Here is a 23,165-nt window from a genome sequence, read left to right on the forward strand (position 1 = left end):
GACAGTCAGCTCGGCAGGGGTTACTGCGAGGACCTGGGCTACACTTTGTGTCATAGATGCTGAGGTGAGCAGAAGAGGCCTCCGTCCCCGGCAGCACCTCCCGCCTGCCTCTGGAGCTGGAGACAGGAGCACACACACTCTCCCAGGGAGAGCTTTATGCTAGCTATGTTCGCCATCTTGCTAGCCACTCCGGTGCCATTTTTCTTGCTACCCCCAAGAGTTACCCCAACAGCAGAAAACTTAATACCAGGCCTTTAATCTCTCTCTTTCCGTCACTTCAGGTGGCTGTCTTCTGCCTTTGGCTGTCTTGGCTTGTGAGGTAAGTGTAAAGTAGAAAAGAGGGGAAGAAACCAGTGTGACGAGTGAGAACACTTTGGGGGGTCCCTCCTGGGGCACACAAGAGGGACCTGTTGGCATGTTCTATACGCCCATCCTGAGAAAGTGAGGCTTCAGGCTGTTCCCCAGCAATGACATAAGCAGTTCAAAGAGAAAGGGAGAGCCTGGTAGGTGGGAGGTGTGTGTGTGTGTGTGTGTGTGTGAGTTGGGGCTGGGTTGGGGGGAGAGGTTGCCGAGCAAGCTTCCCCTGCCTGCTTTCCCTTTTCTTCACCAAGGTTCATCCCTCAGTTGATGATGCTGTGGCACAGCAGGTTAAGTCACCGCCTACAATGCCAGCATCCCACGTAAGCACCAGTTCTAGTCCTGGCTGTTGCACTTCCAACCCAGCTCCCTCCTAATGCATCTGGGAGAGCAGCAGCAGGTGTCCCAAATGGAAGATGAAAGGAGATTGAAGATACATCTGTCTCTCTCTCTCTACCTCTGTCTCTCCCCCACCCCAACTCTGCCTTTCAAATAAATAAATCTTTAAAAAAAGATAAAGATTCTCCCCTCAGAGGTGCCCACCTCCTCCAGCATTAGATGTATTCCTGTGAGTGGTTCCCACAGCCTTTCTGTTCCCCCTGGGCCTGGGCAGGCCAGTCATGAGTGGTGAGCAGCAGCAGAGCTGAGGACACAGGTCTGGCCGCCCACTGTGGCCCTCGCCTCTGCCAGCCTCTCTGAGCCTAGCCTGTCCAGGGTATGAGCACATCCTCCTCTTGGGGCTGTTGGGTCTCTGCACATTCTCTCCACACCCAAAATAATTGCATCACATGGATAACTGGTATTAATTGACCCCTGTCCATTCACCTATCCATGTGATAGGCATCTTACAAGTGTGGCTTCCTCTGCACCTCATAGCAACCCTATGATGTGTGTACCACTACTATCATCTCCACTTCACCAATGAGGCAAGTAAATACTAGAATGGGAGTTCCAGGGGCGGGCACTGTGGTGCAGCGGGTTAAAGCCCTGGCCTGAAGCACTGGCATCCCATATGGGAGTCGGTTCTAGTCCCAGCTGCTCCTCTTCCAATCCAGCTCTCTACTATGGCCTGGGAAAGCAGTAGAAGATGGCCCAAGTCCTTGGGCCCCTGCATCCATGTGGGAGACCCAGAAGAAGCTCCTGGCTTTGGATCAGCCCATTTCTGACCCTTGCAGCCACCTGGGGAATGAACCAGCCGATGGAAGACCTCTCTCTCTGTCTCTACCTCTCTCTGTAACTCTCTCTTTCAAATAAATAAAATAAATATTTTTTAAAAAAAAGAATGGGAGTTCCTGAAGTCCAGCCAGGTCACTACCCAGCATGAGCAGTGGGGTTCTGCAGGTGGGCTGGGAGCCAGTTGATTTTTTTTAAAGATTTATTTATTTATTTGAAAGTCAAAGTTTTTTAAATATTTATTTATTAATTTGAAAGTCAAAGTTACACAGAGAAGGAGGGTCAGAGAGGGAGAGAGAATTCGCTGGTTCACTCCCCAATTGGCTGCAACAACCAGAGCTGCTCTGATCCGAAGTCAGGAGCCAGGAGCTTCTTCTGGGTCTCCCACGTGGGGGTGCACATGGGTACAAGGGCCCAAGGACTTGGGCCATCTCTACTGCTTTCCCAGGCCATAGCAGAGAGCTGGATTGGAAGTGGAGCAGCCAGGACTCAAACAGGTGCCCATATGGGATGCTGGCACTGCTGACCGTGGCTTTACCTGCTATGCCACAGCCCTGGCCCCCATGGGGCCCAGTTTTATGATGCTGATGGAGATGTGAAGCAAGTCTTTAGATGTTCATTTTCTCCATACAAGTAAGGGCTGCTTGCTGGAATCCCAGATTGTGTTATTAAGGGTAACCAGTTTAATTTTCATGAACTAAAATTAGCTCACCACATGAGTTGATCTTATGTGCTAACATTTCACAGAGAGGTGGGAAGTTTGGCAAAGCTGTCACTGAGCACACACAGAGAGCTGGTAAACCCACAATTTTCACAACTCTTCATTACCAGGTGTTACTGCCTTTGCCTTGAGTTGTCAATTTCTGTCACTGTTTTCTTGCTCTTGAATGATGTCTGGCTGTTATTTCAGCTTCATCACTGTTTATTTAATTTGTTGTGGACTTAACCCTATTGCGAATGGTGAGGCATATTGGATATTTCGACTTGTTATTTTACAAAAACTATGTTGAAGAAATGTATATATCATGTTAAGTAAAAACCAAATGAAATTGTGTATATTTAACCATTTTTTACCTTAGGTTAAACCATACAAAACTGACTATATTTAACCAAAATTACCTACAAATATGACAATTACACATTGTTCCATCTACTAGTTCAAATATAAATTATTCATATCCTGTTTGCAAGACAATTGTATGTACATTTCCCTCCAAATTACATTTCATTGGTAATATTCTAATCTATGAAATCTAAACAATTTGCCACATACAGCCATTTAGCTGTAAGAAAATTGCTAAGTTATTGTAAGTTTGCTTACAATCACTTGCTTAGGTTCACGTCACATTCTTGATCACATGATTCCTTTTCCCATGTGATATGGGGAGGGGTGAGACACACAGACGCTGGGGTCTTTTGTGCCACCTAAGCAGACTGATGGAGAAGCTGTAAAAGCAGCACCTTGGGGTCTGAGGAGGTTTTTCAAGCCCCACAACAGGTAAGCGTGGATTCTGCATCGAGACCCAGGCCAGCTCACAGGTGCAGGATCTGATATATATATTGGCAGACAGTATCATCATTATGGTGGCCTGAATGAAAAACCTCAGACTTACTCGACTTCTTTTTAGGGAAATTGGGGCATGCACATTCATTGAACGCCGACTGTATGTGTGTTCTTTTAGGTCAAACCTCATAGAACACTACAACTAGCCCTGCAAGGGTGGGCTGATCAGTCCACACAGGTAGAGATGTAGCTGTCCAAGCTCTAGGATTAGCTCAGTATTGTAGACTTGATGGACATGGAAAGGAAACTTCAAAACCACGTGACCGTTCTCCACCATGTCTTGATTTTTACTCCTTCCCCCCTCCTTGCCATATTCAATTTACCAACTAATCCTCTTGGTTCCACCTGAAGTGTCTCTCCCCTCTGCCATGTTCACTCTCCACTCTCTATCATTGTCTGTCCCATGGACAAGAGCAGCAGCCTCCTCACTTCTTCCTCACTTCTATCTCTTCTCATCCTCTCCACCTGGCTCCCAACTTGCTCCCTACATCACCACTGGACATCAGATCTGATCCATCTGATCAGACCCTACCTCTTCAGACCCTGCTTGCAGAATGTAAAACCCTTCAGAATCTGACTCTAACCCGTATTGCTGGCCATCTCTTCCAAAGTCCCTGCCATTAGCTCCCCCTGCCCCCTGCCCCACAAAACCAACAAAGCCTCCAGTGACTCTACATTCTGTCCAGTGCTCCAAGACATTTCCAGCCCAACTGCTGGACCTCCGTACACTGACCACTCGGGGTGCCCGTAGGCACTTTGGAAAGAAGTCAATCCATCCTGTGCCTGGAAATTTCTTCCTGGAAGGCACAATTCAAAGGTCACTGCCAGTGAGAGAGTCATTCAGAGTGCCATGCAATTCACAGCTCCTCCTCTTTACTCCACCGGACTTTGTACACATTTTCAGTTGAACTCTTCCTGTTGGATGATATATATAGTTATTGAAATGTCTTCTATCTTTCCCACTTGATAATGAGCCTCTAGGGGATAAAGATCATGTTGTATTTATATTTGGATTGCCAGTATTCCAGAGAACGCCTGGCACAGGTCAATGCTCAACCAGTGTCCATTAAATGTATCAATGGCCCGGTAGGCTCTCAGGTACATCGGAGCACACAGTGAAGCTGTTCAGTACAGCAGACTGAATGCAGATCTGGAGTAAGAATGTTGAATTCTACCTGAGGCTTGCCTACCCACTGGCCACGTCACCAGGAACAGCGTGGATCTGGGTCTCAGTCTTCCCACTTGTAAATGGAGGGAGGGTAGTGGACATCTGAGTACCCTTATAGACTCAGGGCTGATGATCCAAATGACTTGACAGCTCACTCCAGAAAATATTCCTTCTCTCACCAGAAAGAAACCATCTCCGAAGTTTCACAAGGGAGCCATGGCGCAAAACTGCAGGCCTGTGGCAGAGTCTTCCTTCATCAAGTTCAAGGAGCAGGACTTCAGCTCCTTGCGGGATCATTGCTTAAGCAGGCGCCAGCTCTTTGAGGATGAGACATTCCCTGCCACGGCTTCTTCCATAGGCCATAAGTTGCTCCAGGAAAAGAACCTGTCCCAAGTGGAGTGGAAGCGGCCACACGTGAGTGAACCCCCAGGAACACACCCAGCTCTGGGACCCTTGGAGCACCTGCCTTGGTGCCTCCCACTAAAAGGAGGAAGGACTCAGAATGAAACTGGCCTGGTCCCTCTGCTACAGTGGTCAGTGGTGTATGCACTCGGGGGGATGGGGAGACTAATGAAAACAGGACCTGGGACCCTTGAGCTGTACGTAACCCAGTTCTAACAAACTACATCATTATGTTGAGTGAGCACATCACTAGGTTAAAATGCCTCAGTTTTCTCACCAGAAAAATGGGAAACCCCAGTTATGAATATTATAGTAGTTGGTCTATAGGTATAGTAGTTGGTCTACAGAGTCTCTTCCACCCCCGTTATTGGTCCATTTATCAGTCTGCCATCCTTTATTCTCTTCAGATATGAATAACTATATGTCCTTTTCTGTGCCCCTATCTGAATTTCCTCCCAGGGAATATATCATGTCAGTCATTCATACTGTAGGATGAATTTCAGTTCTTGCCCTGCCTCTCTTTTATATTTACATGTTTAATCTTATAGAAAATTGATCACCTAGCCGGCGCCGTGGCTCAATAGGCTAATCCTCCACCTTGCGGCGCCGGCACACCGGGTTCTAGTCCCGGTTGGGGCGCCGGATTCTGTCCCGGTTGCCCCTCTTCCAGGCCAGCTCTCTGCTATGGCCAGGGAGTGCAGTGAAGGATGGCCCAGGTGCTTGGGCCCTGCACCCCATGGGAGACCAGGAAAAGCACCTGGCTCCTGGCTCCTGCCAGGATCAGCGCGGTGCGCCGGCTGCAGCGGCGGCCATTGGAGGGTGAACCAGCGGCAAAGGAAGACCTTTCTCTCTCTGTCTCTCTCTCTCACTGTCCACTCTGCCTGTCAAAAAAAAAAAAAAAAAAAAAAAAAAAAAAAAAAAAAAAAAAAGAAAATTGATCACCTATAAAAGAATTTCAGACATCAGCCATCAAACTAAGGAGATATAGCAGAGCAATGTTTAAACCAGCCTCATTCCCGCCCCAGCAGATGTCCACTACTAGTTCTGCCTTGCAGCAAGGGGAGCCCTGATGATTTTTCTAGAACAATCTCAATTTTAGGGTGTGAAACTCCATGGGATATTTCTCATGGTCATACTCTCCTCGGGATTAATGTTGAGGCAAAAGATCTGGATTAGAACCACTGTGAGGGTTCTGAAACCCATTGCTGCTGTTGGTGCTTCTGCAAACTGATGGCAGAACCCAGACCAAGGGAAAACAGGATAATATCCAGTAAGTTAATGAATCTAATATCAGCAGCCATCACTAAACACTGAATACCCACCAAGCACTCTACTGAGCACTTTCAATATGGCCAGGGAGGTTAAACAGGAAAGGAACTTTCTGGCTGTGGATACGTAGTGGATATCTTCTCCAGGGAAAAGTTGACGGCATCTAGCTCTACGGGAGACAGCCTCTTCCCTGCATCTAGACAGATTTGTAGTTTAGGGGAAGGGAAGCGTTCATGGGGATGAGGTTAGGCTTGAGGAGCTGCTTAAAGGAAGATGTGGGTATTTCAGCCTCCTAGGGTCTTTCTCATTATCCATCCTCAGTAAATCTCCACCAACAACTTCATTCTTCTGACCTTCACCTGTCAAGGAGAGTTGAGGCAGGCACCACACATGCTGTTCTTTTCCTCACGTGGTACTTGAGTGCGTAACAGGGACTCTGCTAGGATTTGGATGAATGAATACATGAGTGAGTGAACAAATGAATGAATGACTCTGAGCCTTTAAATGTGACGTTCCCTTGGGTCTTTTATCACAGCTGGCAACATGCATATTTTAGTAGAACTTTTGAGGACTTTCCGTGTGTCCTCTCTTCCTTTATCTCCTCTGTTTGCTCCCAATTTTATAGGAAGGTGAGTTGAGGCTCAGCCAGGTGATGAGACTTGCCCAGGTGACATGGTTAGGGAAGGGAAGGGTCCAGGATTGAAATTCAGACTCCTGACTCCACATACTGTATTCTTACTCACATGGACATGAATGCATAATGGGAACTCAGCTAGGATTTGAGTGAATGAGTGAAAGAACACTTGAATGAATGACTCCGAGTTGTGAGATGCAACTTTCCAGCTTGTATGTGCATTAGAGAAAACTCGGGTTGCCCTCTTTTCTAGGCAGGATGGCAGAGGAATAAACCAATGTGTTCAACCCTTCAACATTGTGATGAACTTGACAGCCATAGTTGTAACTGTGGTCACAAACAGCCCGAGACAGGAACCAGAGCCAGGTTTTCCACCAGGCTGACAGGGACTCAGCCACTGGAGCACTGCCTGCTGCCTCCCCAGGTGCACATTAGCAGGGAGCTGGAGTCAGGGGTAGAGCCATACTCAAACCCAGTCACTCCCAACACGTAACACAGGCATCCAAGCAGCAGCATCTTAACCACTTCACCCAGTACCTAACCCCAGAGAGAGCATTTCCTTTTCTTTTTTTATGATTTATTTATTTATTTGAAAGTCAGAGTTAGAGAGAGAGACAGAGAGAGATTCTTCCATCCATTCTTCCATACACTGATTCCCTCTCTCTCTTCACTCTCTTCTTTTTTTTTTTTTTTTTTTTTTTTGGACAGGCAGAGTTATACAGTGAGAGAGAGAGACCGAATGAAAGGTCTTCCTTCCGCTGGTCCACCCCCAACAGGGCCGCTGCCTAATTCGTGTTTATATTCTATCATGTTCAATAATGACTGCGCCCTAGACTCTGGCTTGGCCTGTGGGGGCAGCCTTTTTCATTCTGCAGGTATTACAAAAGAACTGCATCAATATTTATTGAGCAAGGACTCTGTCAGCTGCTGAGCTAAGCACTGCACTTCCTGCTCCTCATTCGCAGGTGGCAGGTCTGGTTCTCCTCCACTGCAGGGCATAGTCGTGGCATCCAGCAGCTGGCCCTTGCCATGGTGGCTCTATCACGTGTTTCTCCCACCTGGGTGCACCTGTTCTGTGTTCATGCTCATTTTACATGGAAGGATACTGAGGCTTAGCCAAGCAGAGCAGAGAGCTCCAGGCTCAAGGTCATGCAGGGAGAACTGTCATGGCAGAATCCACACCGGTTTGTCTGCCGGGGCTGTCCAAGCATGCCCACCATGAGGAAGGGCTGCAGCTCCGTGGCAGAGAAATGGAGTGAAACAGTCCTCACTCCTGGTCCCGCCGTGGGGCCCCAGCCTGTGAAAGTCCCATGAGAGGAGGGCTCTGGGTGTCCCTGCTCATGGCAGCAGCCTCCTTTAAGAGCTCCAACTCCTTTTCCAGTATGGAAAAAGTGAGATGGAGTGGAGGGTGGGGTGGCACACTTGAGACACTGAGGTGCCAGCATACCGTATCAGAGTGCTGGGGTTTGAGTGCCGTCTCTGCCCCTGCTGCTGCTCCCAGCTTCCACTCGTGAGTCTGAGAAGGCCAACATGGAGTTCTGGGCTCCTGGCTTTGGCCTGACAGCCCTGACTGTTGGGGAGTGAACCAGCAGATGGAAGATTCTCTCTCTCTCTCTTTCTCTTCCTTTAAAATAAAAATAAACAAAACTTCATTTCAAAAGCTCTTAGGGTGCCCCCAAGGTGTTTTAAAATTGGCTCCGTGGCCCCAGCACACTGCCAGACTCAGGCAGGGCCTTCTTCCCTGCTGGCTTGTGTTAGAGGAGACGCGGTTCTGCCCAGCCTTGGCTCTGGCCGGGCAACCCCCACCCTGCAGGCCTGGGCCTGAGCGTGTTCCGCCTGGCATCCGATGGGCTGGTGTCTGTTGGGAAAGCAGGGAAGCAGTGCAGGGGGAGGATGCCCTCAGCTGGGTGAGGTGTACACTTCTGTTTGTCCTGGATTCTGCACCTCTACCAGGAGACTGGCAGCTCAGGCAGGGCTGGCAGGTGCTCCTGGACACATGACTCTGTACACTGATCACTGTGGAGCCAAAGAATCCATTTACAGCCCTGCCCTGTACCCTGGGAACTTGCTTGTCAATATAAGAAGAAATGACACAGCCAAAATTACCAAGCTGTGCACCTTGTACCACAGAACTGCAGGCAGAGCTGCACTGAGAGGTAGCTGAGACGAACACCGAGGGCTCCTTGTGCACACAAACCTCGAGGCCTGGCTGTGGCTGGGACGGGAGACAGACCCTGGCACAGTGTGCCTTGAATGTGCATGTGGGCCCCCTGCAGGAACTCTCAGGTCAGCTCAGAGTCCCCCGAATTCTGCCAGACACTGCTGCTCTCTGGAATCCTCCACTCGCCTCTTCCCGCCCTTTCTGTGGCTGGCAGGTGCTCTGTGTGTTGGAGGTCAGGGAAGAATTGGACACTGAGTAAACAGCACTTGGGACAAGGGCCCAGGCACCTTCCGGTCTCACTCTGAGTTAGCCGCATCTGAGCAGTGGGCCAAGAACTGAGCAATCGCATGTCCCATGTGGCATAAGGCTGGATTTGAACCTGGAGTCCAGAATGCCTAAGCTTCGGTGTGAGCTGGTCTGGTACTGTATTATGTTTAGAAATGTCTCCTCTAATACAGATATCCCATTCTGTTTTGTCCATTTGCAACCTCTTAATAAAACGCTGGTTTGCGGAAGGCTATTTGCTACAAGAATCTTGAATCCTCATTTATGTTATCCTCAAGCAGTTTGTGTGGGCATCATTGCCTCTGATTCCTGCCTTCCTGGTAGCAGGAAAAGCTGAAGAACAAAGGGAACGTTCAAACTCCGATTTTCAGTACTCACCTAAGATTTAACCTCGGTCCTTCAAAGACAAAGGGAATGATGTCTTAGGAACCCCCCTGGGACATAGAGGACAAAGGATGCTATAGTGTTTCTTCCTCTTTCCTAAGGATTTGTCAGTGGGCCCCCCTCACTTCATCCTGGAAGGTGTGAGCAGATTTGACATCCAACAAGGAAAAGCAGGTAAGAAATCAGCTTTTTCTGGGAAGCCACTGTGTCTTGGACCAAGTAGATAGATGCCCATCTGTACACCAGCCCATAATCCCCCATCTGGGCTTCTCCTGCCTGGAGAGATGATCTCTCCGTGGGCGTCTTTGTGGCATGAAATGTCATGGCAAGGATTGACTGCATGGAAAGTGTGGGAGGGAAGGGCTCACATGACATCCAAAGAGGAACTCAAGACCACACAGTCCTCAGCGGGGAAGAGGAGAGAAATCCGATGAGGGCTATAGGGTTCCCAGCATGCACAGGGGCTGAGCAAATATGAGCAGAGAAAAATAGAAATTTGGTTACTGCAATTGCACGGAACACTCTTGTCCCTGATGTTGGCAGCCAAACTCACTATGATGTTAGCCCTGGGTGCCTATGGCCAAAAGAGAATCAGGATTATGTCGGCTCCTCAGCTTCACCCCAGGTTTGGCTGGGGCATCTTCGCCCCATCTTCACTCACTGTCAGCTACCACCACTGCCACGAACACCACCAGCCCTTTGCCTATCTTGCTCAGAACTGACCCACTGAATCCTTCCCCCAGTGCTCTTTCAAAGGGTAGGAAACCATTACAATCTGAACAGCCATAATCCAAAACTCCAAAATTCAAAACGCTCTAAAATCCAAACATTTTGGGGGCTGGCATGATGCCACCGTGGAAAATTCCACACCTGACGTGATGGATTGCAGTAAGATGCAGCTGCACTACAGATGCTGTGTCACATTGCCTTCAGGCTGTGTCTAAGGTAGCCCGGGAAGAAAAGGGTGTTTCATGTTTAGACATGAGGCCATCCCCAGGATATTTTCTTTGGGATATGCAAATGTCCCAACATCCAAAAGCTAGACATTTCTGCTTCCAGGCATTGCAGATACGGGATTGAGAAGGAGCTGTGCAGACCCTGGAGACAGGGACCTGTGAAATCCTGGGTAGGGGCTTCCAGGTGTGGCCAGTCAGCTTCCTGTGGCTCTACCCTTTTCCAGGAGACTGCTGGTTCCTGGCAGCGCTGGGCTCCTTGACCCAGAACCCACAGTGTCTGCAGAAGATCATGCTACACCAGAGCTTTTCTCACCAGTATGCGGGGATTTTCCGCTTCCGGGTACGTGTACCACTTCCTGCACGACCAGGTTCTCTGTGAGCACAGGGAAGTGGCAAGAGGCAGGGTGAGTCTCATGGCCTGGCAGCTGGAGAGAGGAGTGGGGGAAGTCCCGTCTCTACAAGGGACTGGAGTTTATGGTCTGACAGCGCATGGGAAAGAGGAGAGTCACAATGTTTTTGTGCAAATAAAGAGAAATGGCAGAAACAAGTAGCAAGAGGAAAGAGCTGTCGGTCAAGAATCCTGCAGCCAGCACTGAACATTTGTCTCCAAGTCTATTTCTGTGCCATGGCGTGTTCTGTTGATAACAGGGGCTTTCTATGAAGCTGCAATACCTCCCTGGCTGAGTTCCCCTTCGTTATTCATTACTCTTTTCTCAAAAAGATCTTCCTAATTCTTGCACATTTATTCTTTCATGAGCATTAAAAAACCCTTTAGTCTAATTAAAAAGAAGCACCATTATGATGCAGAATAGAAGAGCCTTAAATGTATGTATTAATTTGGAAAAAATTACTGTTTTATTATTTTAATTATTCCTTTCCAGAAACATGGTATATCTCTATATGTATTCAGAAGTAGTTTTATGCCCTTCTATAAAATGTTGCGGTTATGTTTTCATATTGGTGCTGTGCCGTTCTTTGTAAATTTATTCTCAAATATTTTATGATTTTGTACCGAATGTGAATGAGGTTTTATTCCTCTCATTTCTAGCTTGATGTTGCTGGAAAATAGAAAAGCTACTACTTATGTATTTAACTCTATCCAGCTACCTTACCAATTTTTTTATTAGTTTTCCTTTTTTTCTTTACCTGATAATATCTGTAAGTAAAGATAATTCTGTCTCTCATTTTAATATTTGTAAAACCTATTTTGTTCCTTTGTCTGTCACATGGGAAAGAACCTCAGTATTCTGGTTTTTTTTTTAAGATTTATTATTTATTTGAAAGACAGTTATGAGAGAGGGAAAGCCAGAGTGAGAGATCTTCCATCTACTGATTCACTCCCCAGAGGCAGCTGCAGCCGGAGCTGGGCCAGGCTGAAGCCAGGAGCCAGGTGCTTCTTCTTCCAGGTTTCCCACATAGGTGGCCGGGTCCCAAGCAAGTGGGCCACCTTCTGCTGCTTTTCCCAGGCCACAGCAGGGAGTTGGATCAGAAGTGGAGCAAATTGAGCACTTGAACCCGTGCCCATGTGGGATGCCGGTCAAGAGGGAAACCCTGCCTTCTCTGGCTTTTAGGAACATACTTTCTTGACATTCTGTTCTTTCCATACACTGTTGGATTCAATGTGCTGGAAGTGCTGTTAGCATTTTTACCTATATCATGCATGAAATTGGTTTCTAAGTGATGTTACATTTATCATGTTTGAATTACACTAATTTTAAAAAATGAACTGATTATGCATGACTTTTTAAATATGAAGTAATTTGAATAACAGTTGCTAATCCCTGATGATCTGTTTTGTGAAAGTAAGATTGACCATTGTTGAAGGCCTCCCTACTCTTCAAATGTGATTTCTTTAACTCTCTCAGTGTATTCAGCTATGGGTCTGCCTGAACCTCGTATTTCTACTGGAATGAGGTCTGGAAATTTATGCTTTACAAGAAAAAAACTCCACTGTTTCTTCTGTGTTTCCAAATGTACTGCCATAGAGTTCCACGTACGATTTTCAGAGGGTTCATTCCATCTTGTAATCTATGGCTAAGCCTGCCTTCTCAGTCACAGTGCTAGATGTTCATTTTTCCAGTTTTCTTAATCCAACCAATTGATATAACTAATTTTTTTAGCAAATTAACTTTGGGTTTTCATTTTACTTATTTTTTTGAAATTTTTTCTAAATAATTAAATTAAATTTAATTTTATTTTTTATTTATTTATTTTTTGACAGGCAGATTTAGACAGTGAGAGAGAGAGACAGAAAGAAAGGTCTTCCTTCCATTGGTTCACCCCCAAATGGCTGCTACGGCCAGCGCGCTGTGCCAATCCGAAGCCAGGAGCCAGGTGCTACCTCCTGATCTCCCATGCGGGTGCAGGGCCCAAGCACCTGGGCCATCCTCCACTGCCTTCCTGGGCCACAGCAGAGAGCTGGACTGGAAGAGGGGCAACTGGGACAGAATCCGGCGCCCTGACCCGGTGTGCGTGTGCCGCAGGCGAAGGATTAGCCTAGTGAGCCATGGCACCGGCCAAATTTAATTTTTATTCTTTTATGTTCTCCTGGTTAATTTTATTGTTCGTTTTGTTTCTTTCCTGAAATTACACATTTAATATCCTTAGTTTTTTCTCAGTAATGTAAGGCTCATAATTTATCTCCGAGGTCTTACCTGTAGCCATCGGTTTCAATATAAATGACTTCCTTTTATCAATGTTAAGATGTTGTGTTCTTAGTTTCATTTTTTTTCTTTCACATGGTGGTTTTTATTAATGTTTATTTTATTCTCAAGTGATTAAGTTTGCAGAGAGTAATATTCCAGTTGCTGGGATTTCATTTTATTAAATTATGGTCAGAGAATATAATTTATACAATGTCTATCTCCGTTTGGGGAAATTACTAAGTTATTTGTATTTGTGGCCGCGTCCAGGACAGCTCCTGTGAGTGGCTCCTGGATGCACAAGAGATGCGGACCATCCACTCGTTCGTCAGTTTCGTGTAGGGAATCAACACCTGTTCTGACTTGCAGTTGGCATCACCTGCGCTGTCTGTTTTGTCTCAGCCTCATTTGCCTGCTTGCTGTACCAAGTTCTGAAACAGACAAAGCTGCCCCTCATGGCTTTTCTCTGGAGATCCCTGATGCTTCCAGACCTTCAGGCCGGCCTCTGCCTGTGCTCTTCTTTGCTGGTCATGGGGTTATAATCTTGCCATCTTCTTGTCGGCGTCGTAAAGCTTGCGTAGGGTCCCCACCTGCTGCGCTTACCTTGCTTTTGGCCACGAGTTCATGTTCTCCTGCTGTCATCTTGGCACCTCGCCCTCATACTTCCCTTCCATCCTTGGCTGACCCTTTGCCATTGCTGTCATTTTCCCAGTGTGATGAGTATGTCTCTTATATATATAAGTACGTAAGAAGAAACTGAAAAGTCACTAGCCGCCACTGTTTCTTCCCTTTCCTCCTTGTCTTAACACTTTTCCTCTAACGTCTCCTCCATGGAGAGAAGCAAGACCTTCAATCACCTCCTCAGATGACAGGAAGTCTCACTGGCTCGCCCTCGAGAACAGGTCACACTCAGGCGTGCAATTCTGGGATCCCGTTCCTTTTCCTCGGAAGTCTGTAAGTGTTGCCCCACTGTCTTGTAGTATCTAACAGTGCAGAAGAGAGATCCAGAGTTACTCTGTTCTCCTGACTTTCAGCATGGGCTTCCTGGTTGCTTGTCTGTAAGAGATGCTCACTCGCTCATTTGCTCGCTATCATGTGTGTGTGTGTGTGTGTGTGTGTGTGTGTGTTTGTCTGTCAGTCTTTATGGAGTTCAGGAAATTCTCAAGACTCTATCTGGATATATGCCTTCTAGAAACTCATCTCATGGGGCCAGTGTGTGGTGAAGCAACTAAAGCTGCTGCCTGCAGCGCTGGCATCCCATATGGGTGCCAGTTTGAGTCCCAGCTGCTCCACTTCAATCCAGCTTGCTGCTAATGGCCTGGCAAAAGCAGCAACAGATGCCCCAAGTGCTTAGGTCACTGCACCCACATGGGAGACTCAGAAGAAGCACCTGGCTTCAACCTGGCCCAGCCCTGCCTTTCAAATAAATAAATAAATCTTTATTTACAAAAAGAAAGAAAAAGCAAAGAAACTCATCTCACTGGAATTCAGCATTTTCAATCTGAAGTCCTGCCTCCTGCTCAGCCAGATTTCTGTGCCTTTATCCTGGGCTCCCGCCTTCATCATGTTCTTGCTTCCTGTGTGCCAACATGTGTATCCTGATCTTCCAACAGGTGCCCAGGTGCTGCTGCTGCTGCTGGTCCGAGGACCACACCACAGGAGCAGCTGAAAGGCTCCAGGGCTGAGCTGTGTCCGAGTCTGTCCTGGGGCTGCCAGCATAGAGGGAGTTAGGGAGGTGGTTGGACAACCTAAGGCCCAGGTGGGACACACTGTGCTCTTCCGCACGTGGTTCTGCAGAAGCGGCTGTGGTGCTGACCTCTGCAACCTCTTCCTGTCCCTGTGTGCTCTGGCCCTGCTTCCAGAAAGGACCCAGTTCCTAGAGTACCTCAAAAGGTCTGTCAACAAAGCTCTGGCTTCCTTATCAGACCCTTGGCTATTGCAAAGATGGCACCAGCATGGTTCTTGGGAGTCTACAGGCAATGTCCAAATGCCAGTCCTCCTCACCCAGAGCCAGGAACCAGGACACATAGGTCAGTAGTCTCATTCTTGGCCACAGTCAGGTCAACTGCACCTTATCTGGAATGGAACTCTTACCTGTGCTCCCTTTGTGTAGACAGAGCAAGCCTGGTCCCTGTTATCTGGGAGGAGAAGAGAGGGGAGGAAACTTTTAGAAGAAAACCCACCGGAAGTGCTCTTTCAAGCCAGGACTCTCTCCCTCTTCCTCTCTCTGTCACTGTCCCTGTCTCTATCCTCCTCCCTCCCCTACTTTTTTTTAAATTTCCTTGTGTATATTCTACTAGAATGGCAAAGCACTTTCTACATAAAACATTATCATTTTCCCATTACTTCAAAGCAATCCAATAAATGACTTTACAGTAAAAGGGCCTGAATGAACTCATTCTTGATGGCCAACTGTGCACCAGATAGCATCCTGGGCGCTGAACATCCCAGCTGTTAAAGACACGGGCCCCCTTCTCAACACTGGACTCTCACCCTCACAATCTCAGCCACTCTGCTGTGGCCCTTGGGCCAGCTCCTACTCTTACAACCAACTGACAGATGCAGAAGCTGAGTCACAGAGAATCAAGCGTCTTGCTCAGCATCTGTTGTTTGGGTGATAAGAGGCAACACCAGAATCCAGCACAGTCCCATCAACGACACCGTCTACTGTACGTTGCTTCAGAATTCAGCAGGAAGTCCAGATGATTTTTCCAGGACCCCACTTTGTAGGAGCTGTGTCCAGGCTTCCGGGTGTTCTCCCTCCCAATGCTGTCCCTGTGACCTCAACCTCCCCTACCTCCGCACCTGCCCAGAGAATGTTGAGTCCATGGCTCTACTGCGAGCTCCTTCAGAGCAATGGCTCACTAGTGAGGGTGAGATCATCTCCGTGGCTGTCTCCGCTGACAACGCCAGCTCTTCTCTGGAAGTGTGTCCTCAGCTGGACACACAGCCTGGCCTCTGGGGCGTGTGACTGTGCGAAGGTCATGTGCATGAGAGGCCACATTCACCCAGGACTCTGCAGCCCACCTGGCGCAGACTTGCCTTTCTCTTTTCTGATGCCCAGTCCTGAAGCCAGCGCAGGGGAGGCCAATGAAGGGGTACAAGAGGCTGCTTTGTCATGCATTGCCCTCCCAGGTAGTACCCCCGGGTGACCCACCCAGAGTTGCACTCTAAAGTTGAAAGCAGTCTGCTCTGGTGAGGGGCACCTGCTTCATCGGTGCTCTTAGTGGTGGCAACCCCATCCAGTCTCGTGTCTCAGCTGTGACAACAGGGCCAGCAGGCAGAAGGTGGGCCACAGGGGGGCTGTCGCTCTTATTCTTCCCAAGCCGGCAGTGTCGTTTTGCTTCCAGCCCCCCACCCCCATGCCCGCACAGTCCCCATGGCCTGGGGTGTCTTCCCTAGATGCTTGCTACGTGCTTATACTCCACCTCCTCCCTCAAGTCTCCAGCTCCTCATGGCCATCCTGCTCCTTCCTGCCCCCTGTGGTAGGCTCGCACTCCCCGTCTGCCCTATGTTGCATGTCGGTGCTCTCGGAGGACATGCCCATGTTAGGCCACAGCAAGTAGTGAAGCCGAACTAGAACCCAAGTCTCTTCTGCCCTGCCTGTACTTTCCTCGGCTACCTTGGCACAGGGCTCACTCTTTCCCTCTGCCAGAGACCCAGGCATGCCTGTCTTCTGCTCAGCAGCCTGGATGACATCTTGTTCTGGGTGAAGCTGGTGTGGTTTTCTTCCAGATGGAGTTGAGGGTGCATCCGTGGTGTTGGGGTGCAGGAGTTGGGGTGTGGGAGCTGCCCCACCTCCACTGAGGCATCTGCCTGTCTCTCTCCAGTTCTGGCAGGATGGCCGCTTGGTGGAAGTGGTGGTGGATGACCGCCTGCCTGTTGTGGACAACGCCTGCCTCTTCGTGCATCCTCGCCAAGGCAACCAAGAGTTCTGGCCCTGCCTGCTGGAGAAAGCCTATGCCAAGTAAGTATGGCACCCTCAGCCCAGACTTCCCACGCCGGCCCTGCTGGCCAGCATCTCAACCTGCCAGGCACTCTCGGCCAGTTGGCCCTGCAGCTCCCCACGGCTCTTCCGAATGTAAGCAGTGCCCCCTCGTGGCGTCAAAGCCTTTGCCACCTGGCTGAGCATCCTCTGTGAACAGTTACCACCTCGAGGGTCAGCACTGGGGCCACTGAGAGAGGCCAGAGGCACTGAAGAAAGGGGCAGCACTGCAGTGACCAGATAGAGATGCAGAGACAATGTTACTGGTGTAGGTAGCACCCACATGAACACCTGAACCCTACCTGCTCAGTTGTCCTCCTGCTTAGGGAGTGTGGGCATGAATTGGCCAAGTCTGTTGAATATAGGGGAGAGAAAAGCTTATGTGGGGATTTTTTTAAACCCCCTCCCCCAAGGTTGGAACATCGAGAGGAAAATGGGGATGATGGCCAGGTTGGCCGCACATCCACCCGCCCAGATAATCTGCAGAGTGCATCTGCTGCACTGCCCCCTGCTGGCCACCCCGGCCATGGATCCCAGCACTGCCCCCTGCTGGCCACCCCTGCCCTAGATCCCAGCACTGCCCCCTGCTGGCTGGCCCTGCCCTGGATCTCTTCACTCCTCCCTCTTCTCCACCATGGTTGGGCCCACGCTGCCCACAAATCAGGCTGAAGCAGGGCACAAGGACCAGGCTCTCAGAATTCCCCCCTTCAGGTGGCAAGGGATGGTGACAGCATGACAAGCACAGCTCTCTCTGCTGTGCTTGCTGTCAGCCACAGGGGCTAAGAGTAGTCACCCGGCTCCCAAAGCGCCAGCAGGACAGAACTCATATTTATACAGCGGAGGGAGTGAGATCTCCTTGTCCACAAGCCAGCTACCTCCACGATGGGTGTTATGGGAACTGTGGATAGACAGAAGGCTCCAAAGGACACAGGCAGGGAGCTAGTGGACCATGGAGGGTGGAGGCAGAGAGAGAAAGAGATTTCCCATGTACTGGTTCACTCCCCAAATGCGTGTGTATGTGTATGAGTGATTGAGGCTGAATGGTAGCTGAAGCCAGGAGCTGAGAACTCAGCCCTAACCTCCCACATGGGTGGCAGGAACCCAATGACTTCAGTCATCACCCCACGTCAGGGTGTGCATAGCTGGAAGCTGGGTGTGGATCCCTGTACTCTGATGTGGAACTTGTGCACCTTAACTGCTAGGCTAAATGTCTACTGCAGCACTATGGATTGAGGACCAGGAACCAGAATCCAGGAGCATCAAGGAAGTGGAGCAGTGAGACCCAGCAGGGCATAAGCGTGGCCAACCAGAGGCTCTGCTATTGGCTGAGTCAGTGCTCCTGCAATCAGAGCCTAGTGCCGGCCATAACCTGAGTCAGAAGGAAGGAGAGACAGGACGCTAAGGTCTGCAACCAGCCCTAAAACAAGTTGGTAGAAATCTGTCATGTGGCACTTGCTGTGGCCACAACCCTTTGTCCTGTGCACCCTGGCTTTCTTTAATAAAACACTTCCTAGGGCTGCTGCTGTGGTGTAGCAGGTAAAGCTACCGCTCGTGACACACCAGCATCCCGTGTGGGCTCTGGTTCATGTCCCAACTGCTCCTGTTCTGATCCAGCTGCCTGTTGGTGGCCTGGGAAAAGCAGAGGAAGATGGCTCACATGTGTGAGCCCCTGCCACCCACGTGAGAGCTCCTGGCTTTAGTCTGTCTCCGCCCTGGCTGTGGCGGCCATCTGGGGAGCAAATCAGCAGATGGAAGATCTCTCTGTCTCTCCCTCTCTGTGTGTAATTTTTACCTTCAAACAAATACGTGAATCTGAAAAATAAAAATCAAAAGGCGGCAGGGCTGGTGACTGGGAGTCCTTGGAGGGCAGAACATACACCCTGCCTGGTGTCTGGCACACAGTCAGAGATTAACACTGCCACCAATCAGAGCAGATGCTCACTGTAATAGCATCCAGTATTGGTGTGCATGATGCTGAGCAAACCCCATGAGGCCGAGCAGCTCACCCAGGTCCCACGGCTAAGCCTGTGGCGAGGCTAGGGCTCGACCCCTGGCCTGTGACTCCAGCACCTGTACTGCCCACCTCCACACAACGCTGTGCTCGTGGGACTGTCTAGTTCTGGAAGGCCAAGGAAGCGAGGCAGGGAGGAAAGTTCTGGTCCCCCCACGGGCAGCAGACTGCTGGAGTCCCAGCTGGATGAGTGGAAGGGGTAGCTGTGCTCCTAGTGGATTGGTAGTTCCTCGCCCGGGAAACGTGCAGTCAGTGCAGCCTCCTCCCTCCCCGGAGACGGTCAGAGCGGCAAAAGCAGCCCCCTGTGTAATCCAATTTCCCCCTCCCAGGCTACGTGGATCCTATTCCCACCTACACCACGGCTACCTCTCTGATGCCCTGGAGGACCTCATGGGAGGATTAGTCACCAACATCAACCTGCAGTCTTCCCCTTCTGAGCTGGTGAGGGCAGTGAAGATGGCCGCCAGGGCAGGCTCCCTGATGACCTGCGCCACGCCGAAGGGGGTGAGTTGGCTGCAAAGCCAGGACCTGCTGCTTCCTTGCAACCAGGAGTGGTAGATTCCCAGGTGACCGTGGAGCCCTGGGCTCTCTGATTCTTGCTGGCCCCAATGGGAGGGTAAGAGGCGCACCTCTGCGTTACCTGAGTCTGTCTGAGTCGCCTGGCTCCCTGTGCACGGGGAGCGTTCTCACACTCTTTAAACATGTGGGCCTTGATTCACATGATCCTGATCCCAAATGCCACTGGAAATCCAGGATGCACTCAGAACCCAGTTACAGCACAAAGAGGGAGATTCCTGGTCCTTGTAAATGGCCCAGCAGGCACACTGTGCAGTGTCTCCCTGATGGCCAGTGGTCGGCCTAGCAAGCAGCGCAGGGTTTCAGGTCTCTGTGGGGTCCCTTCAGCCATGGGTGGTCTCCTGGGACTGGACCTACCTGGAACCTCCACACCCAAGGGCCTTCCTACTCCACCTCTCAAGAAGAGAATTCTAGGCAGCGACACCTTCCCCAGTGGGCTGGGGGGACCCAGCTGGCTCTGCCCCTCTCTGAATTGAGGGCTTCCACGTCTGTGAGAAGTTTACCTTGCTTTCTCCCCTGCAGCCAACAGGTCATGCCCCGGTGATGGAGAACGGACTGGTGGCTGAGCATGCCTACACGGTGACCGGGGCTGAGCAGGTAAGGCCGGCCACAGGCCTGGTGTCTCTGCACTGGGCTCGGCTCAGTGTACTTTTCCCTCGACCCGGGTGCCAGCACAAAGGCCCCCAGCAAAGCTGCCAAGAGCCTTTATCACGTGCACTCCCGTGGTACCCACCACAGCCAGCCTCGGGTCCCCTGTCTGTCCAGAGTTCCTGGCACCCACGCCCCACCCGCCCGAGGAACATACCTGAAAAACACTGTCCTTGAGCTGACTCAGGTAAGGATGTCAGCGTGGCTGCAAGATTCAACCCCAGAGAGGAGGAGCTGACTGCCCCACTAGTGGACTCTGGAGGGGAGTTTGTCCTGAAAGGGGTTTCTTTGTAATGTACAAGCCGAACCACTATGGTGAAGCCCACTCCAAATAACAGGTGCTTAAAGAAGATAGAGGTCACCGCTCCCTCGGGGACACAGGAGATCCAGGGCACATGGGTGGCTCTGCCTTCCTCAGCTCAGAGCTGCCATCTGGGAGTCCAAAACCAGCTCCTCCCAAACCCCTTCTCTCCCAAGTGCGGGAGAAAGAGGCCAGGGCACCCTCATTCATCCGTGTCGGGGGCACGGAACATTTCCTCTCACTGCCCACGAGTCTGGCCGTAGTCCCATGGCCCCACCAAGGACAGGGTGTGCTAGCTGGACCACCATGTGCCCAGATAAACCTCTGTCTCTGTTCAAAAGAAGGAGGACATTGCTGGAGGGCACCCTTGGCCCTGGAAGGGAGAACTGACTTGAAACAGACATAAGTCTAAGGAGGTCGGTGGGTGGAGTCGGGCCTGGAAGACCCTGCTGAAGTCCAGCCTCCTCCATCCACTAATGCAGAGGCTGAGGCCTGCCCGGAGAGATGTCTCTCACTGGGATCCAGAGACAGCACCTGTGACACGGCTGGTGCAGCCGCTGCAGCTCCTCACTTCTCATCTCAACGTCCCTATGAGGCTTTCCTGCTAACGCCGCCCATCTCTATTCTTCTAGCACTCTTTACACCTAATGATAATTTGTAAGCCGAGAGAGGCAGGGTCTAACCCCCAGGATACATTTCCCACAGGATTATGGAGCAGGGAATGCAAAGTGTCAGGTTCTATCTGTCGCTTTCCCATGCTTGCACCACCTCCCTCTGCATCAGTCTCTCTCCCCTGGCCAATGACCTGAGGCCAGTTGCTCCATTGGTGGAGAATGTCCCAATTCCTAAAATGGGACAATATCTCCTGTCTCCCTAGTGCCCTCTCTGGGGTAGGGGACTACTGTCTCCCACTAGGCATCTAATCTATACTTGTTGGATCAATGGATGGGAGCACTGGCATGAATGAATGGGTGCATTGCCCTTGGCTGTGAAGGGGACCCTGCTGACTGACCATCCCAGAACGTATGTGAGGAGCTCAAATGTTGTTTCCTGCCAGTGAGGAAGAGCTTCCTCTGATACACACAGCCCAGAAGAGACCCTGGTCGTGACGTCACCTGACTCCCTGCTTCTGAACTGTGCACCAGGGCCTTCCCTGAGGTCTCCTTGGTGTCAGACAATGCCATCATCACCACTGGCCACATATGGACACGCCTGTCCCCGCAGCTCCCCTGTCCCAGACATGGCCACGTCTTGGGACAGAGAATAGACTTTATGTCGTGTGCCAGTTTTGCTCAGTTTTCAGCCCTGCCTGGATTACCAGGTTCACCAGATTATGGCTCTGCCCAAGACTGGTGAAATAGAGCTGTGATCAATGGGAAATACCTGTGTTGGGCTGGGACCAAGGAAGTCGTGGTCCCCACACTATCTACTTGCCACCCTTGGAGAAAACACTTTATAAACATTGAGACAGCCTTTCTGTCTCCTCTGAATACAGGGGAGATGGGCTTGTGTAGCCAGACGTCTCACTGGAGTGTGAGTGCGTGCAGGGGGTGGCTAGAGGTGGGCAGGGGTGGCTGTGACTGCCGGGCCACAGAGCAGCAATGAAAATGCCTCAGCTGGTGGGGGCCGCTGCCCATCCCATTCACAGCCCGTATGCTTCGCAACACGCAGTGACTTGCTTTTAGGACACCCTGAGCGATCTGATCAGCATACCTCTGCTGTGACAAGAGGTGATCAAGACCACATGTCCCACGTGTTCCATTCCCAGCAGCTGCCGTTCCCCAGCGTGTGCTCTGAGGACAGACAGGCTGGCTGTGTCTTCTGTAGAAACAGGTTTTCTAGGACACTGGACAAGTGCAGCTTGCATAGCCCCTTCTTGGAAATTCATGGAGTGTGTTAATTTCTAAAAGGTTCTGAGAGAGTCTGCATTAACCACACAGGGACTGCTTGGATTTCTCTCTAGGAATAATTGTTAGTGGTCAGCGGAAACTATATTCAAGAGAATATATCTGAGGAACCGCTAGTCTAGGTTTAGATAACTTGGGCTGCCTCTTGGCCTTTTCTGTGAGCTGCCTGAGGATAAGAGTATGGTCAGTAGCCAAGGAAGAAGCACATGAGCCAGCCCATTCTCATCCACAGCAAAGGCCTTGGCCTTGAGGGTGACCCAGGTGCTCCCTGGCCAAGGCCCACATGCTTCTCAGTAGGGTACCATCATGAAGGCATGACATAGTCCTACAAGGGCTGAGAGCGAGGAGGTCGGAGAGCTGACCCACCAGTGCTGAGATTAAATGAGCCTGTGAATGAATTGTGCTTTGTAATCTGCTCATCCTTCCTCCAGGTGGGTCGCAGCCAGGAAGACAAATGAAGCTGGCATTCTTTCTTATGCACCTAACTCAGTCAGCAACTCCCCTGGGCAAGGGGGTCAGTGTTATCTGCATGCCTCATTGAGCCCTAGCCTCAGCCCCTTTGAGTCTCTGGCTGATTTTCTTCCCCATGCTAACTGAGCCCCCTCACCATCCACTGTGCACAGAGGGTGGCTGTAAAACTCTTTGGGCCACCAGGCAACTGTTTCTCTTGTCCCTGTCCCAGGGCTCCATCAGATGCTGGTAGTTAATAATTAACTCTGTGCAAGGCTCAGAGTGCCTGGAG

At 50.3% G+C, this 23,165-nt stretch overlaps 1 protein-coding gene across 1 annotated transcript in view; it reads left to right on the forward strand.

Moving 5' to 3' along the window:
* The first annotated feature begins 290 nt into the window (after positions 1-290).
* LOC138843257 (calpain-13) overlaps positions 291-23,165 on the forward strand; it is a 50,871-nt gene continuing 27,996 nt past the window's right edge. Inside the window, exons 1-7 of the mRNA XM_089326591.1 lie at positions 291-319; positions 4,445-4,676; positions 9,499-9,571; positions 10,578-10,693; positions 16,826-16,962; positions 19,321-19,495; positions 20,090-20,164. Of these exons, the coding sequence (XP_089182717.1) occupies positions 4,479-4,676; positions 9,499-9,571; positions 10,578-10,693; positions 16,826-16,962; positions 19,321-19,495; positions 20,090-20,164 (774 nt within the window). The 5' untranslated portion in view covers positions 291-319; positions 4,445-4,478. The remainder of the gene's footprint in view (positions 320-4,444; positions 4,677-9,498; positions 9,572-10,577; positions 10,694-16,825; positions 16,963-19,320; positions 19,496-20,089; positions 20,165-23,165) is intronic.

The sequence above is a fragment of the Oryctolagus cuniculus genome, chromosome 2, assembly GCF_051225735.1.
Source record: "Oryctolagus cuniculus isolate XC-2025 breed Fujian yellow rabbit chromosome 2, ASM5122573v1, whole genome shotgun sequence".
Classification (NCBI taxonomy): domain Eukaryota; kingdom Metazoa; phylum Chordata; class Mammalia; order Lagomorpha; family Leporidae; genus Oryctolagus; species Oryctolagus cuniculus.